Here is a 17,252-nt window from a genome sequence, read left to right on the forward strand (position 1 = left end):
AGCCCTGACGTCTGTGATCATGAAATCCTTTGAGTGGCTGGTGTTGAAGCACCTGAAAGACATCACAGGCCCCCTGCTGCACCCCCTGCAATTTGCTTACCGAGCAAACAGGTCGGCAGATGATGCTGTTAACTTAGGTCTACACTTCATCCTGCAACACCTCGACCACCCAGGGACGTACGCCAGGATCCTGTTTGTAGACTTCAGCTCGGCCTTCAACACCATCATACCAGACATCCTCCACCAGAAGCTCAACCAGCTCAACGTCCCAGCCTCCACCTGTCAGTGGATCAACAGCTTCCTGACAGACCGACAACAGCAGGTGAGACTGGGGAGCATCTTCTCCCGATCCAGATCAATAAGTACTGGTGCCCCCCAGGGGTGTGTTCTATCCCCACTCCTCTTCTCTCTGTACACAAATGACTGCACCTCATCGGACTCGTCGGTGAAACTCCTTAAGTTTGCAGACGACACCACTGTCATTGGACTGATCCAGGACGGTGATGAGTCTGCATACAGACAGCAGGTGGATCGGCTGGTACACTGGTGCGGTCAGAACTACCTTGAACTGAACCCACTCAAGACTGTGGAAATGGTGGTGGACTTTCGGAGAACACCACCCCCATACACCCCCCTCACCATCCTCAACAACACTGTATCGGCCGTGGACCACTTCAGGTTCTTAGGAACCACCATCTCTGAGGACCTGAGATGGTCTTCACACATAGACACTGTTCGAAAGAAGGCCCAGCAGAGACTGTACTTCCTGAGGCAACTCAAGAAGTTCAACCTTCCACAGGAGCTGCTGGTCATCTTCTACACTGCCATCATTCAGTCTGTCCTGTCTTCATCCATCTCAGTGTGGTTTGGCTCATCAACAAAACAGGACAGGTCCAGACTGCAACGAATAATCAGGAATGCAGAGAGAATAATCAGAGCTGACCTTCCCTTCATCCAGGACTTATACAGGTCTAGGGTCAGGAAAAGAGCTGCTAAAATCTCTGCAGACCCCACACACCCTGCACATAAACTGTTTAGAGTTTTACCTTCAGGCCGCCGCTACAGAGCACTGTTCACTAAAACCAGCCGCCACAAAGACAGTTTCTTCCCCCAGGCTGTTTCTCTGTTGAACATTCAATAGAGTACAGAACAACAGCATACAGATGTTGCAAATGCACCTTTTCTATTAGATATGTGTATATTGTACATTGTACATTGTAAATTTGTATGTTCTATAATGCAAAAACAGAACAAAAAAGCAAAGTGTACCAGAGTCAAATTCCTTGTTTGTATGCACGAACTTGGCAATAAAGCTGATTCTGATTCTGATTCTGAAACAGATTCTCTACTAGACTTAAGTCGGGACTCCAAAACGTTAATATTACGTCCAGTCAGAAGAAACATGTAAAAAAAAAAAAAGAAAATTACTTCAAACCGGAATCTGCAAGGGATGTAAATAATTTTGGTTTTAAATTAGTTTAAAAGTTAATGCTCCATAAATGTTCGTACCATAAGGTTACTAATTATTTATCTAATTTGCAAGCAAGATATATCAGTCTGTTATATCAGCCACCAGGGGGCCCAAATAAAAAAAAAAAAAACATAACACCACTAACATTGTACTGTTTTTTTTTAGCAGTTACCGGGCAATGGGTGGCTTGACAATAGACAATTAATACGTAATCATGTCTATGGGTTTGACTGGCTTCATCCATGATTTCCAAACAGAGCAATACCACCGGAAACCGTGGGGGCAGTGAGGCACAGTATTGCTTGCGTACGATCAGCGAAAGGAACGACGAAGAAGACGATAACATAACCCGAACTTCTCCGTTTACATAACTTGATGTTTTTATTGACCGCACATACATATTTCGCCTATTGCGTTTCCTGTTTTTATCTTTCTATCTGAGAATGTACATTGTCACCACTTCTTCCACTGTCGCCATGTTTGTTATTGTTTGAAACTTGCCTCTGAAATCGGAGACTAACTCAAACCCGCCCTCTAGTGGACACAGTGGCTAATAGCAATGCCATCCTCCTGAGACCCAGTAATTCATTGTTGTGCACTAAAGTGCATATTTAGTTTTTACCTATATCTCTCATAGTGCACATGCCACTCTGCTAAGTTCTGATGCTTCTCAGAGAGGACAACCGTAGCTTCAAAATGATGTCACATGTGTGCGTGTGTGGCTGTCCAAACTTTTTTTATCCAGTCTTTTAAAAATGGCTGACATCCTCACAAGCACATTTTATATACAAAAGAAAGGCAAGTGTGTTTTTTATATTTGAAATGTTTAAAAATAATATTTTGATAAATTTCTCAAATTAATTTGAGTGATTTTTCAGATGTATTTAGATTTTATTTCACAGGGTAAATTAGCAATTTAACAATGTTTACTGTTGTGCACGTCAGGACTGTACAGCTCTCTGTCAGAGGTAGAGATAATTTTTAGAAATTTTATTGAGGGAGACTCAGACATAGACTCTATTCAATTTTCAATTCAGGTTTATTTATATAGCGCCAATTCACAACACAGATCTTGCAGAACATGTAACTGAAGTTAACCAGGTAAGAGACACAGAACTAGGTGATGTGTGCTTTTATCCTATCTGGGACAAAACCAACATCTGGGATTTTTATTTTGAGCAAAAAATTAATGGCAGAAGAACTGACAACCCAGAAACATATCAACAAGACCTGAATTATTCAAGTGATTACTGAAGAAAAGGAAGCCACACCCAGAGGAAAGAACACCAAAATATGGTGATCTCCACTTCCCTGAAATGGTTAACAGTCCAAGACTTTATGATGCAGAATACCTGGGTCCAAGAGGAAAACTTAATACTTAATATGTGTGAGAAGAGTAACATCCAGTCATATTAACTGTTCAGGAACATGCAAGAATTTAAATCATATATACAGTGTGGTACATACAATTCAGTGGTGGCTTCGTTGTTAGAGAGCAGGGAATTTGCATCCTGGAGAGGCCACAAGTACCTTGGTTTGAATCCCACAGCCTGCCACTCTGGGTCCCTGAGCAAGACCCTTAGCCCCTGAATGCTCCCCGGGAGCTGCACAATGGCAGCCCACTGCTCCCTAAGGGATGGGTTAAATGCAGACGACAATTTCTCCATTGTGAGATCAATAAAGTCTAATTATTGTTTTTAAAACTTTAGCAATTAGAGGAACTGAAGTGAATTGATGAATATGACTCAACAGAGCTCCGCTTTTTTAAAAGACCGGTAAAAAAAAAAAACTAATCAAGAGACGATTAAAAGTCATCATGATTAGATTTATTTGGCTTTTCAGAAACAGGAGGAGTCTTTGTTTTAGATTTAGTGCCCGATAGGATGGCCTACAATTTTGATAACATTTCCGCAGATCTTTCTGCAGATTGGTCCCTGGTTCCATAATCTGGGAGGTCGTTCATCTGCAGTTCATGCTTGATTCCTGTCGAAAGATAAAAGGGAAACACTAAATTAAATTCAGTTTCAATTCAATTCAGTTTATTTATATAGCGCCAATTCACAACACATGCCGTCTCAAGGCACTTCACAACAGTCGGGTACATACATTCCAATTAATCCTAACCATTGAACAGTGCAGTCAGTTAGTTATTTATTCAAATTGGATAAAAAGTTTTTCTATCTAAGGAAACCCAGCAGATTGCATCCAGTCAGTGACTAGCAGCATTCACTCCTCCTGGATGAGCATGTAGAGACAGTGGACAGTCACTGGCGTTGACTTTGCAGCAATCCCTCATACTGAGCATGCATGTAGCGACAGTGGAGAGGAAAAACTCCCTTTTAACAGGAAGAAACCTCCAGCAGAACTATTTTCTCAAGAATTTTAGATAAGAATGGAAGATTGGATATAGGTCTGTAATTTTTCAAGTCATCTCGATCAAGCGAAGGTTTCTTAAGTAAAGGTTTAATTACAGCTACCTTAAAAGCCTGTGGTACATATCCATTTACTAAGGATAAATTAATCATATCTAAAATGGGGCTGGTAATCAAAGGGAACACTTCCTTAAATAATTTGGTTGGGATTGGGTCTAACATACAAGTTGAAGGTTTAGATGAAGCTAATATTTCTGATAACACAGGAAGCTTCACAGGATCAGAACAGTCCAAACACAGATCAGGTTCTACAGTTATTTCCAATGTTGTCTCACTTACTGAGGATGAAGTAATCATCTTCGGGAGTATGTCAAAGATTTTATTTTTAATAGAATCAATTTTATTTAAGAAGAATCCCATAAAGTCATTACTGCTGAGAGCTAAGGGAATGGATGGCTCAACAGAGCTATGACTCTGTGTAAGTTTAGCAACTGTACTAAAGAGAAACCTAGGATTATTCTTGTTCTCTTCTATTAATGATGAGAAATAAGTTGTTCTAGCTTGGCGAAGTGTCTTTTTATACAACAATAGGCTATTTTTCCAGATTAAGTAGGAATCCTCTAGGTGTGTAGAGCGCCATTTTCTCTCCATTAAATGAACTAAATTGAAATAAAATGTTTTTTATCCTTACAGAAAAGTATGAAATTAAGAGTCACTCAAGAGTTGAACCATGGAGCTTTTACAAATTTAACAAATCTGCCTAATTTATTAAAAAAAATGCAAAATCATACCTGTCAATACCTTCTTAATAGAATCACTTGAGCTAGAATACTGCATTTTGGACTTGATGGGTGCAGTTTCAGGAGGCCTGAAACAAATAAATCATCAAGCTTAGCAACCCTGCTCAGTTTCAGTTTACAAGACAGTTTTTTTGTGGTTGCCTGAGGAGTAAATAGAAATTTACATTTAGGGTGGAAACAGGAGGTTTTTCTCAATGACTGCATTTCTATAAAGTCTGCATAGAATAATTTATGACACCAGTCCTAGATTGTCCGTTTTGAGCTGTTAAATTTACTTAAATAATTAGAAACATGCACAGTTCAGTCTGAAAAGGACACAATTGTTACTTTGGTTTAACACCCAAAACACACCTGAGGTGGGAAAACATCACTACTCAGGGGCTCACTATGCAAAATTTATTTCCAATGAAACTTTGATTGATAGGAAGTATCTGGTGTATGAGTTCAAAATTTAAAAGCACGTTATTCTAGAATTCTTGTGATTTGCTCGTATACAACTTTGGCAACATCAGTTTTACTATTAATAATGTGAGCAGTTCACATCCAAACTGTGGTCTTTAGAGTCTGAAAAGCAGTTATTCTCTCCTTCTCAGATGGCCTCACCTCACTCTGATTTATCTGGGATGTCCATTCCTGGAAAGACCAACAAGTAGATGTCTTAGGATTTTACTTGGAGTAAATACTCTTTCTTACAACAGCAAAATAAATAATGGACTCGGAATTGTGTAGAAATGGCCTGTTCACTTATGAGTTGACCACATAATCAGGTAGTCACATGCATTTGAAAGGCAGGACCTTAAGCTTGCACTCCTTTGCTAAATGCGCTAAATTTTTATGCAGTGTTTATGTATCTGTGGTTATTTATTAGTCCGTTTCTCGTAACAGTTTTATGAAGTTTGGATAAAGAGCTGGGTTACACAAATACCCCAGTGTTCTTGGCAAATCAATCATTTTAGACCTTTGTCTCGTTTGCATAGTCAAAGCAAACAATCAACAATCAAAGGTTTTCCAGCAGACTGATGAAAGAGCAGTATTTAAAGAGTAATTTCAGTTACTCAATGTGTTTGAGAGAGAGATATAATTATACATCTGCTGAAATGCTTTATGGCTTCAGTCCCAAACACACTGGACTATAGAGCTATGCTAAAATAATTCCACACAGCTCTGCAATGAATAAGTAATGATTGTTTTGATGTGAATTTCTCTCTTGCAAAAATTAAATAAAAACTTATATAAAGGTGTAGATCTCATGGCGCACTTCATTATTATGCAACCTATTACTATTCTCTCACTTAAATCTGCTGTTGATCTCAAGACATCAGCTTTTAAAAAGCAAGACAGATAATTACTGGAAGTAAAGTTTTAAAGTGGCCCATCCAGAGTGCCGACTTAACAGAGAATTTATAAATTCTGACAAGATTTAAATGACTGGTTGTTGGATTTAAATATCCACCCAAATAAACAATCAATAACTAGAAATCAATAAATTGATAATTAATATATAAAAGGTAAGAATTAAATGCAATCAATTATTATTAATTTATTTATTCAGTGCTTTATTTATATATTTATTTAATTTTTCACATGTTTGATAGTTTATCATATATTAATGATCAATTTATTGATTTTTATCCATCAACCTGTCAATTAAATTTTGACAGAAGCTGGGTTCCCACCTTTTTTGATGGAGCTAAAGATTAGGGGGGTGGCAAGGAGGCCTTCCAATCTCACAGATCATGGAAACCATTAAAATACCAATGACCGTGTCATTATTTTCTTCTCTTGAACAGTAACTTACTCTACCAGACAGAGTAAGTGTAGCATAAAACAATAATTAAAGTTAGAATTAAGAATAACAGTCAAACAAAAAAACTAAACTCACATAAAACCATCATATTCAATTCAAAAAGAAAATGAGGAACCCTTCAGTCTACACCATCTACGTTTTATCAATACAGAGTCTCTGCTCTTGTAAGATCTATATACATATTTTTATACTGACCTTCAAACAGTAAACAGTGTCTTATTTCTCAAAGACATTTCCAAAAATCTGTTTTTGTGGTTTAACAATGTACTTTAAAACAGAGTACAAGACATAACAAAGTAAAGAACAACACTTGTACATTAGAAAGTAAAAAACAACAACAAAAAACACACCACAACTTAAAACCTCAAGGTGGAGAACAAATATGTAAGTTGCAGTGAGACTCTATACTTTAACTTTGTTAAATCAAATCATCTATTTTTGGAGTCATTTTATACCTAAATAATTAAGGCTATTTTGTGCAACATAAAAAATTGTGTTGATGGGTGGTTTAGTTCTTCCAGAGTGTTTAGTAAGTGCGGATCAAACATTTTCATTTGACAACATTTAAATAATGTCGTCTGCAAAAAAGGACTTTAGACTCAATATTATTTATTTTAATGCCTGCGATGTTTTGATTGTCTCTTATGGCGATAACCAATCGTTCGATTCCCAAAACACAAAGAAGGGGCGAACGGGGGCGTCCCTGTCGTGTGCCTCTAGCTAGATTAAAGGGTTCTGATACTATGTTATTAATTATAACTGAAGCTGTAGGTTTATTATACATTATTTCAATCCAACTTTTAAAGTTACTGCCAAAGCCATACCATGAGAGAACTTTATGGAGATAACCATGTTCAACCCTAGGCTTTTTCTGCATCAAGGGATAGCAGAGCCATATCTGGATGATTACATTTTGGGTGAATTATATTGAATACATGGCAGATCCTTGGTGTGCTTGCTTAATTTTTACAAACCCATTTTGATCAGGATGAGCAAGGAAGGGCGAGTATTTTTCTAACCTAATCGCTAAAACCTTTGCTATGAGCTTGGGATCTGAATTTATAAGTGAGATTGGTCTATAGGATTCACATTTTGTAAGTTCTTTTGAAGGTTTAAGTATTACTGTTATGATGGCATTTTGCAGAGAAGGAAGTAGTTCTTTTGTAAGGTAACTTTCCATTAACATGTCACACAGGGGCTGTAATAGTTTGTTTTCAAAAACGTTTGTAAAAATCTAAAGAGATTCCATCTAGTCCAGGTGTTTCTTCTGTTTTTAATTTGTCTATTGCTATTCAAAGCTCACTCACAGACATAGGATAATCTAATTCAGTTTCGGCCTCTTTGCTAAGTGAAGGGGTAATCCTAGAATCAAAAAAATTGTCAGGGTCTGAACTGCTGATCATGTCAGTAATCAGTCTCCTCATTAGGTGTCGCAGGAGTCCTGGAATCTGGAGGCTGACAGATGCAGCTTATCTGGTCATCAGCCACAGTGCTATAAGAAGGAGGACTGCCAGCACTTCAGCGGCTGACTTTTGCCCCCTGTGGTATTACACCCAGCTCTCCTCGAATCTTGTGTTTTCAAGTGTTTGTCAAAGCTAAGCTCCTTAGTAACTCTCCTCCTTCCACACAGGTCTTGCTCAATGCATTGTTACCTTGGTTTTGAAGAATCTTTGTAAAGTCCTACGGACCGTGAACCTCATCGGACATCTTACCTTGGCTGGCAGCCCGACCGGATCAGAATACCGTTTTAGTTGCGAACCTTGTCCACCCTCCTCGAAGGATTACTTCCCTGGCTCCTGTCGGCACCTCACTCTGGATCAGCACTCAGTCATGAGTTCTCTCCCTGGCGGATACCATTAGTAAGCATATCTGCAAACTGCGTTTTGTTTCCATTATCTATTACTTACCCTTGTTCCTCCCCATCACAGTTCAGCCTGGCTTCCTTGTCACCGGACCCTAGTTCAAGTCTTTAAATAAAATAACTAAAACGTTCTTGGTTTCTGAGTGTACTCTGCATGTGGGTCAAGTCGGCAGTCAGAACTATGACAGAACAGTCAGCTCAGCCGGACCCAGCAGAGGCACTCCATAGGGCAGTTTCTGATCACAGTCGGCAGATAGATTCCCACGGTGCGACCCTCCAGTCGCTTCTCGAGCAACAGCAGCGGGCTAGTCAGCAAATAGATCAGATGGCTACTATGTTACAGCGTGTTCTGAACCCTACATCCTACACCGCCACCAGAGGCGCTGCCGAGAAATGGGCCACCCAACCTCTTCCTCAGGTGCGTGATGTCACTTCCCCTAACCGAGAAAAAGTTTCTGGTGAGCTAGAAAATTGTGGTGGCTTTCTTTTACAATGTGCTTTGGTGTTTAACTGATCCCCTCATGCTTTCCCTCATGACAATGCTAGGATTTCGTTTATTTTAGGGCTTTTGACTGGTAGAGCACTCTGTTGGGCGGAGTCGTGTTTCACCAACCCCACACGTTTTGACTGCACGTTTGATCAATTTGTGTCAGAGTTTAAGCAGGTGGCAGGGGATCAGACCGCTGTTGCTCGCCAATTATGGACCATGAAACAACGTAACCAGTTTTCGTACTGCAGCAGCCGCTTCTGGCTGGAATACTACTGCACTAAAGACAACCTTTTTCCATGCTCTAGATGAGGCTCTAAAAGATGAGTTGGCCCTAGTTGATGAACTGGAGGAGCTTAACAAGTATATTGCCCTCGCGGTCCGTTTGGACGGCAGGATGAGGGAATGGAGACGCACTCGTGTAGAACGAGGCGTTCAGAAGTCCATACAATCATCCCCTCCACGCTCCTCCGCTCCTTCCACTGCCATTAATTTTCCTGACCCTGAACCCATGCAGTTGGGTAGAGCGCGTCTGTCTGCTGACGAGCGGCAACGCTGCCTTGAGGCTCACCAGTGTTTTTACTGTGGCTCTTCCACTCACCTAGTGTCAGTTTGTCCTGCTCGGCCAAAAGAGAGAGGCCGCCGGTTATAGGGGGGCAACCGTGACTTAAATCTTAAGGCCCCTATTTACTTTACCTGCCATGATGATATTAAATCAGAACTCTGTGCCTTTAACGGCTCTGTTAGACTCAGGATGTGAGTTGAACCTGATAGATCAGACCTTAGTGACACAGCTTAGAGTCAGAGCAGCTACCCACTCCACGCATGGTCTTGGCTCTGGACGGACAGGCATTGCACAGCATTACCCACTGCACCAGACCTTTAGAATTAGTGTTATCAGGGAACCATAAAAAGCTAATCTCCCTACATGTTTTTCCGGTTTCGCAGAGCAATTTGGTTCTGGGTTTCTCCTGGTTACAGAACCACAACCCCCACTTAAACTGAGTTGAACTCAGGGTAGACACCTGGTCCGACCATTGCCTGTTGACCTGTTTAAGGTCAGCTGTTACCCCTAGAACTCATCCTGGGGAGACTGAAGCAATCGAACCAGCAAATTTAGCCAGGGTTCCCCCCGAATACCATGACCTTCTACAGGTTTTTAGTAAGGCATTATCATTGCCCAGCCACCGCCCCTACGACTGTGCTATCGAGCTTCTGCCCGGGGCTCCATTACCCACTAGCCGTTTATTTAAGATCTCTCAGCCCGAACGTCTAGTTATGGAGAAATACTTAGCTGACTCCTTAGCTGCTGGCATCATCCACCCCTTGTCTTCTCTCCTAGGAGCAGGATTCTTCTTTGTGGATAAAAAGGACGATAGTCTCCGGCCGTGTATAGACTATAGAGGACTAAATGCCATTACAGTTAAAAAGAAATATCTATTACCCTTACTCTCTTCAGCCTTTGAACCGGTACAGGACGCCACCATTTTCACCAAATTAGATAATTTAGTATGTATCCACCAGGGAGACAAATGGAAGACCGGCCTTCAAGACGCCTGTGGGACACTTTGAACACTTGGTCATGCCTTTTGACTTATGTAATGCTCCAGCGGTTTTCCAGGCCCTGGTGAATGACATTTTGAGAGACTATTTAAACACCTTTGTTTTTGTTTATTTAGATTACATTTTAATTTACTCCAGGAACCTATCATCGCCGACATGTCCGCCTGGTTCCTCAACGCCTCCTGGAGAATCAACTTTTCGTGAAGGCTGAGAAGTGTGAATTCCACAGGTTATCCATCAGCTTCTTAGGCCTTACTCTCGAGGGTGGACAGGTTCGCGCTGATCCGGAGAAGATACAGGCAGTTTTGGACTGGCCTCAACCCGATTCCAGAAAACAACTACAGCGGTTTCTTGGATTCTCGAACTTCTACAAACGATTCATACGGAACTACAGCCAGGTGGCCAGACCTCTAACTGCTCTAACCTCGTCTAAGGTGCCGTATGTATGGACCACTGAAGCCGACACAGTCTTCTCCAGACTCAAGAGTCAATTCTCCCAGGCCCCCTTGCTCATCCACCCGGACCCCAGCAAGCAGTTCATCTTGGAGGTGGATGCCTCGGACACAGGAGCAGGGGCTGTACTCTCCCAGCGCTCGGAACTGGACGGGAGACTCCAGCCCTGTGCCTTTTTCTCCAGTCGCCTGTCTCCGGCTGAGCAGAACTACGACGTGGGCGACAGGGAGTTACTGGCCATCAAGCTGTTGCTGGAGGAATGGCGTCACTGGCTGGAGGGGGCCGGACATCCCGTACTGGTATGGACAGACCACAAAAACGTATCTTACATTCAGTCTGCCAATTGCCTTAATCCACCTGAGTCACGTTGGTCGTTTTTCTCTTGTTTTAATTTATCCATTTCTTTTAGGCACGGAACTAACACCAAGCCTAATGCCCTCTCATGTCAGTTTGGCCATGACGATTCAGAAAAAGAAACGGTTCCTATTTTACCTCCCTTCTGTACTGTCGGTGCATTAACCTGGGAGATAGAGGAGATTGTGCGGCGAGCCCTACCTAATGACCTGGGGCCCGGTAATGGACCAGCGGGCCGCCTCTACGTTCCTGTTGCCGTACGACCTCGTCTGATTGGATGGCACCACTCAGCCAGATTTGCTACCCATCCCGGGGCCAGCCGAACTATAGCCTCGATCTCCAGGAGGTACTGATGGCCCACCTTGCACCGAGACGTGAGGGATGACATTGCTGCTTGTGTGTCCTGCGCCAGGAATAAGAGCTCAAACCGACCTCCAGCTGGTCTCTTACAGCCACTCATTACACCTTCACGACCCTGGTTCCACATTGCCATAGACTTTGTGACAGGTCTACCATGTTCCGGTGGTATAACCACCATCCTCACAGTTATTGATCGCTTCTCAAAGGCCTGTCACCTCATCCCACTAAAGAAACTGCCGTCTGAAGAGCAGACGGCAAAACTGCTGATTAAGCACATGCTTCGCCTACATGGCATTCCTCAAGAAATCTTGTCTGACCGAGGTCCCCAGTTCACCGCCCGGGTTTGGAAGGAGTTCTGTGCCGCCCTTGGGGCTAAAGTATCGCTGACCTCCGGTTATCATCCTCAGTCTAATGGTCAGGTAGAGCGTTTGAACCAGGAACTGGAGTCGGCCATAAGGTGCGTCACGTCATCAGACCCCACCTAGTGGAGAACCTTCCTACCCTGGGGGGCGTATTCCCACAACTCTCACATCTCGGCTGCTACGGGCTGAACCCCTTTTGAGGCTTCCCTGGGGTACCAGCCACCCTTGCTTCCAGCCGACAATGAAGAAGCTACTGTGCCTTCAGTCCTGCACCACATCCGCAGATGCAAACGTATGTGGTCCTCTTCACCACCAGGGCACTCCAGAGATCTGCCGCCGTCAATAAGCACTATGCTGACCGGCGACAGATGCCGGCCTCCGCTTACCACCCGGGTCAGAAGGTTTGGCTCTCCACATGTGATGTCCCACTCAAGTCCATGTCTAAGAAACTTTCTCCCAGGTTTATAGGTCCTCACGTCATCCAGTCCGTTATCAGTCCTTCCACTGTTTGTCTCTGCCTTCCATCCAGTCTCCGTATTCACCCTGTTTTTCATGTTTCTCTTATTAAGCCTGTCCATGCCAGTACGCTCTGCCCTCCGGCCGAGCCCCCTTCACCCGCCCGGGACGTCCATGGCCACCCCGCGTATTTGGTCCGTCAGATCCTGGCCTCTCGTCGACGGGGCCGTGGGTGGCAGTACCTCGTCGACTGGGAGGGGTACGGTCCGGAGGAGCGCTCTTGGGTGCCCAGTTCTTTTATATTGGATCCTACACTCATCCGGGACTTCCTTTCCTCCCAACGTGCTCAGCATGGGCCGCCAGGTGGCAGCCGTTGAGGGGGAGGTAGTGTAAGGGTCTGAACTGCTGATCATGTCAGTAATCAGTCTCCTCATTAGGTGTCGCAGGAGTCCTGGAATCTGGAGGCTGACAGGTGCAGCCTATCGGGTCATCAGCCACAGTGCTATAAGAAGGAGGACTGCCAGCACTTCAGCGGCTGACTGTTTTGCCCCCACGGACCATGAACCTCACCGGACATCTTACCTTGGCTTGCAGTCCAACCGGATCACAATACCGTTTCAGTTGCAAACCTTGTCCACTCTCCTCGAAGGATTACCTCCCTGGCTCCTGTCGGCACCTCACTCTGGATCAGCACTCAGTCCTGACGTGTTTTCTCCCTGGCGGATATCGACGCCCCATCAGTAAGCATATCTGCAAACTGTGTTTTGCTTCCATTATCTATTTCATGCCTCTGCCTGCCCCTTGTCTGACGCCTCTAGCCCTGGAACTCGACTCTGTTTCTGTCCCTGGATTTACGCCCCAGCCAAGCCACTGGTTTATTCAGCCTGAGCCTGCCTGGCTCTCAAGTCCGCCTGGAATTATTGTCAAGAGGACAATCGCAACTCTCTGTGTTCCTGTCACAGCTTCAGCTGATTCCCCTGAGGATTTGGATCAGTCGGCAATCCGACTTCGGTCTGTTGGGTTCTTCCTCATTAACTGTCTGGATCATATCCTCTTCTGGATTCTGCGCCTCATTCCCAGACTGTGAAGTGATTTGTGGAAGCTGACTGCTGCTCTCCTGCTATCTGATCCTGAGTTACTGAATAAACCTTTTAACTTTTCACTTTGTGTTTGGCTGAATTTGGGTTCTCTGTTTCAGGCCGTTAACTAAGTTCTTCTTTCCTTGGCACTGCATCAATACAAAATAAAAATGTGAAGTGGTTTGCTTTTAATGTGCTCACATGATCAGGTAATCAAATGCAGTCCTGTGTACTTTTTTCATGCCCTGTGTGATTCTGATTGTTTATCAACCCATTTCCCGTTACCGTTTTTATCAAGTTCTCGTAAGTAGTTTGGTTACACAAATATCCAAATATTTGTGGAAAATGGAACACTAGATCTTTGGTTCATTTGCCTCAGCCTAAAGTCAATATTGAACCCTCAAGAGGTCACCAGCAAACTGATGACAGCAATATTTGAAGTTATAGTTCTTTCAGTTATTTAACAGTTATATAATTATACAGCCACTAAACCCTTTAGGTGAAAGTGGTTTCCAGTATGTCTTTAGTTAAACTTTAGGAACAAAACCAATATCCTATACTGTATGAAAGGGCAATGCTGAAAATAATTACACACAGCTCTGCAATAAATAAGTAGTTATTGCTTTATTTGGAAATGCTCCCTTGCTACATAAAAAACTATTATAAAAAATATATATATTTATGTGCGCATTTGGTATAGTGTGAACTAGGGGTACACTTCATTTTGCAAAGACCACCCAAAGGGGATCATAAAGATTTGCCTAAGATGCATGAAATAAAATCACTCTTGGAAGAAAATCAGTATAAGGAAGAGCTACAATGGAATACAACATATATCCATGAGTTAAAAAGGTCCAGACCTAAATCCAATTGACAATATGTTGAAAAGACACAAATATCGCTGCTCACAGACAGCTTCATTGATCGAAGAAAGACAAAGATTTCAGAGCTGTGAAAAAGCTGTGAAAAAAGACATTCCAAAAGACTTGCAACAGTAATTGCAGTGAAAGATGGCTCTGCAATACCTTGTAGAATGCATTATTTTCCTTCCACTTCTCAATTATTACCAATTTGTCTTCATCCATCCCATATCTCTACAAAATACCTTGAGGTTTGTGGTTATAACATGACAAAAATGTGAAAAAGTTAAAAGAGTAGGAATGCCTTTGGCACAGAAAGATAATCACTAAGTCAGCCTTCTATAACCTGAAGAACATCACCAGGATCTTGAAAAACTCACCTATGCCTTAATCTTTAGACAAATTGATTGAAATCACTGAATGGCAAAATACATTATCGATTTATTGTCGTTGTAACAACCATTCAGATGATTCAGGTCATCTGATTCAAGTCTACTCTGCATCCCTAGAATCAGAACCAAACATGGAGAAGCAGCATTCAGTTCTTGTGCTCCACTAATCTGGAGCAAACTTCCCGAAGCTGTAAAAATGCTAAAACCCTCAGTTCTCTTAAATCAAGGTAAAAAACTTATTGGTTAAGAGTTGCCTTTGACTGCTTTATTTAAACTATTAACTGAAACATTAACTTTAAACAATAGACAGAACAGAAGATAAGAAAGAACTAAAAACTAACAATTAGTTTAAATTTGGGACAAATTTTGAAAATTGCTTTAGCAATATGAAGACTATTCCACAATTCAAAAAGATGTTTTTAGTTGTTCCATGCTGAATTGTTAACCCTCTCATTGTCCAATAAAAGAGCATTCACTTAAGTCACAAAAACAAATCTGTAGCAAATTTAAAAACATTATTTATAAACCACACAAAAGCATTCAGAGAAGTTGAAATGTTACTTTATTTAAAACAGTGTATTTTGTATATGAAACAATTTGTAAAGTTTTAATGTTGTTAGGTAGCATTTATTTGGGGTACTTGGAGAAGATTTAAATGCAGTTACACTTTGTAAATCTTCAAGAGGAATACATTTTTTACTCTGGAGCGGGTTGATCATTCAAGCATTCCTCTTTGGTCAGCTGGGTTTTGTTGAGCCATGGGCGACTCCACACTGTGAATGTGCACTGGTAAGGCTGAAAAGAAAGCCCACAATAGACTTACATAAGTCTGAGACTACATGTACATTTTCCACACAAACATTACTTGTTGGTGGGTTTATGGAGTGTCTACAATTCAACATTATAAAATGACAACTTGTCCGTATTCCTCTTTAAATCCCAGAGTTAAATGTCAGGCTTTCATTGAATTCTAATCTAATTACCTGAGCGTGTTCTGGCTCTTTGTGGATGGTACAGTTTTCTGCTTGTCCCTCCTTTTCACAGCTGGTTCTCGCCAAAATCACAGTCATAATGTAATTGGTCCCAGCTACCACCTTTAGGTGAGACAACCAAGACAAGGAAATCCAGACTATTTTAAAATAATGAGGCATATATGGGCACAAACGCTAAACAAAACTTTTAGACAGATAAATAATAGTCTAATCTAGTTTTTCAAACAGTGTTTACACAGTTAATGGGTCAAAATAAAGTCCTTTAATATGTGACATCTGAACCTCAATTTGGTCAAATGTCTAAATTTAAATCTAACAGCAGGCCTTTATTTAACGCTGAACACATAAATATTTACAACGTTACCGACCTGAGACTTAGCCGAGACCACCTCAATGACCTGGCGGAGGACCGTGTCATTGGTCCCGTTGTTGTGTTGGATGACAGCAAACTGCAGCGCTCTCTGGAACCCCTTGTCATTATCTGCGTCTTCTATCTTATTGATGCCCCCAGCCATGGGCTGACACAACCCAAAGGCTAAAAGAGCAGCAAAAAATGGAAAACTAACCTTCCACATCTCTGCTCTGTGGCTGAAAATGCCAAAAACCTCAAAATAAATAAACCTTTTACGCTCTGTGTCTGGTCTTTTAAAGTAGAAGTGACGCAACTGTTTACATATTAACAGAGGGGTCATCCAATCAACAACCAATCAACTGGGGCTTGTTTTCAGCAGTCAGCAGTCCATCACTGAGACACACAAACATGCACACACACTCACAGCACTAACATGCATGTTTCTGGGACGTGGACGTACCCAGAGAGAACCCCCTAAAGCATGTCCTGCTTTTCTGTTCACAGAAAAGCAGGACATTTTTAAAGAGGTTTTACACAAGTAGCCTTTAGTGTTTAGCATTCTGAGATCCAGTCTTATCTTTGGTGTGCATTATCATTTTCTTCTCTTGAACAGTCACTTACTCTACCAGACAGAGTAAGTGACTCACTAAGCAGTTTGTTTTTTAAAGCCTTTGGTGCAAAGATGACAACTTCTGTTTTTTCTGAATTTCAAAGCAGAAAATTAAGCATCACTCTGGTTTTTGTGTCTTCAAGACATGCCTGTAGTCTACATAATAAACTTGATTCAACAGGATTAATACATGTATTTAACCTCTTACAGGCTGCACAAGGCCTGAGACTGGGTCAAATGTTCACAGGGGCTGAATACATATCATGGGACAATTTTCAGGGTTTTATTTGTAAAACATTTTGAGCACCATGCAATTTTCCTTCAACTTTACAATTATGTGGCATTTTGCTTTGGTCTGTCACATAAAATCCCAGGAAACTACACTGACATTTGTAGTTATAATAAGGTGAAATGTGAAAACTGCAACTGAGTAAGAAGGAAATGTAATCATAGTTGTACCCCTTCTAATTAAGGAATAATATATTAACCTTAATGTGCTTTAGTTGAAACTTTTATATTTAGTGACTTTACTGCTCTTCCTGGAGCAAGCAAAGTTGAAATGCCCTGTGCTCTCTTTACCATCTCACTTCCTCAGGTCATCATTCATAGATGGTATGTTAG

General features: G+C 41.8%; 2 protein-coding genes and 1 long non-coding RNA gene across 4 annotated transcripts; 1 reads left to right on the forward strand and 2 right to left on the reverse strand.

Moving 5' to 3' along the window:
- Nucleotides 1–2,491: 2,491 nt before the first annotated feature.
- On the reverse strand, nucleotides 2,492–8,685 carry LOC124858598. Of its 2 annotated transcripts, XR_007035884.1 has the most exons (5): nucleotides 8,358–8,685; nucleotides 8,163–8,293; nucleotides 5,247–5,276; nucleotides 4,635–4,711; nucleotides 2,492–3,454 (listed from the first exon to the last, which is right to left on the reverse strand). It is a non-coding gene; the product is annotated as an uncharacterized LOC124858598 (long non-coding RNA). The 2 variants fall into 2 exon arrangements; XR_007035883.1 differs by lacking the exon at nucleotides 5,247–5,276 and having other exon boundaries at nucleotides 8,358–8,678.
- A 120-nt stretch (nucleotides 8,686–8,805) lies between these two features.
- On the forward strand, nucleotides 8,806–11,521 carry LOC124858597. Its single transcript, XM_047350653.1, has 2 exons — nucleotides 8,806–11,113; nucleotides 11,224–11,521. The coding sequence occupies exons 1-2, from the start codon at nucleotides 10,803–10,805 to the stop codon at nucleotides 11,519–11,521; spliced, it is 609 nt and encodes a 202-aa protein (XP_047206609.1). The 5' UTR covers nucleotides 8,806–10,802.
- A 3,701-nt stretch (nucleotides 11,522–15,222) lies between these two features.
- Nucleotides 15,223–16,293, reverse strand: LOC124859365 (cystatin-like). Its single transcript, XM_047352117.1, has 3 exons — nucleotides 16,038–16,293; nucleotides 15,661–15,771; nucleotides 15,223–15,472 (listed from the first exon to the last, which is right to left on the reverse strand). The coding sequence occupies exons 1-3, from the start codon at nucleotides 16,242–16,244 to the stop codon at nucleotides 15,374–15,376; spliced, it is 417 nt and encodes a 138-aa protein (XP_047208073.1). The 5' UTR covers nucleotides 16,245–16,293; the 3' UTR covers nucleotides 15,223–15,373.
- Nucleotides 16,294–17,252: the final 959 nt, after the last annotated feature.

This window comes from Girardinichthys multiradiatus, chromosome 22 (genome assembly GCF_021462225.1).
Source record: "Girardinichthys multiradiatus isolate DD_20200921_A chromosome 22, DD_fGirMul_XY1, whole genome shotgun sequence".
Lineage (NCBI taxonomy): Eukaryota > Metazoa > Chordata > Actinopteri > Cyprinodontiformes > Goodeidae > Girardinichthys > Girardinichthys multiradiatus.

What these genes read in the sequence shown, in the direction of transcription:
- LOC124858597 (XM_047350653.1), top strand. Translation starts at nt 10,803, where the DNA reads ATGTATGGACCACTGAAGCCGACACAGTCTTCTCCAGACTCAAGAGTC. An exon ending in GGGCCGGACATCCCGTACTG is followed by an intron (nt 11,114 to 11,223) that starts GTATGGACAGAC and finishes CATTTCTTTTAG; the next exon opens with GCACGGAACTAACACCAAGC.
- LOC124859365 (XM_047352117.1), bottom strand. Translation starts at nt 16,244, where the DNA reads ATGTGGAAGGTTAGTTTTCCATTTTTTGCTGCTCTTTTAGCCTTTGGG. An exon ending in TGGTCTCGGCTAAGTCTCAG is followed by an intron (nt 15,772 to 16,037) that starts GTCGGTAACGTT and finishes TCTCACCTAAAG; the next exon opens with GTGGTAGCTGGGACCAATTA. An exon ending in AAGAGCCAGAACACGCTCAG is followed by an intron (nt 15,473 to 15,660) that starts GTAATTAGATTA and finishes CTTTCTTTTCAG; the next exon opens with CCTTACCAGTGCACATTCAC.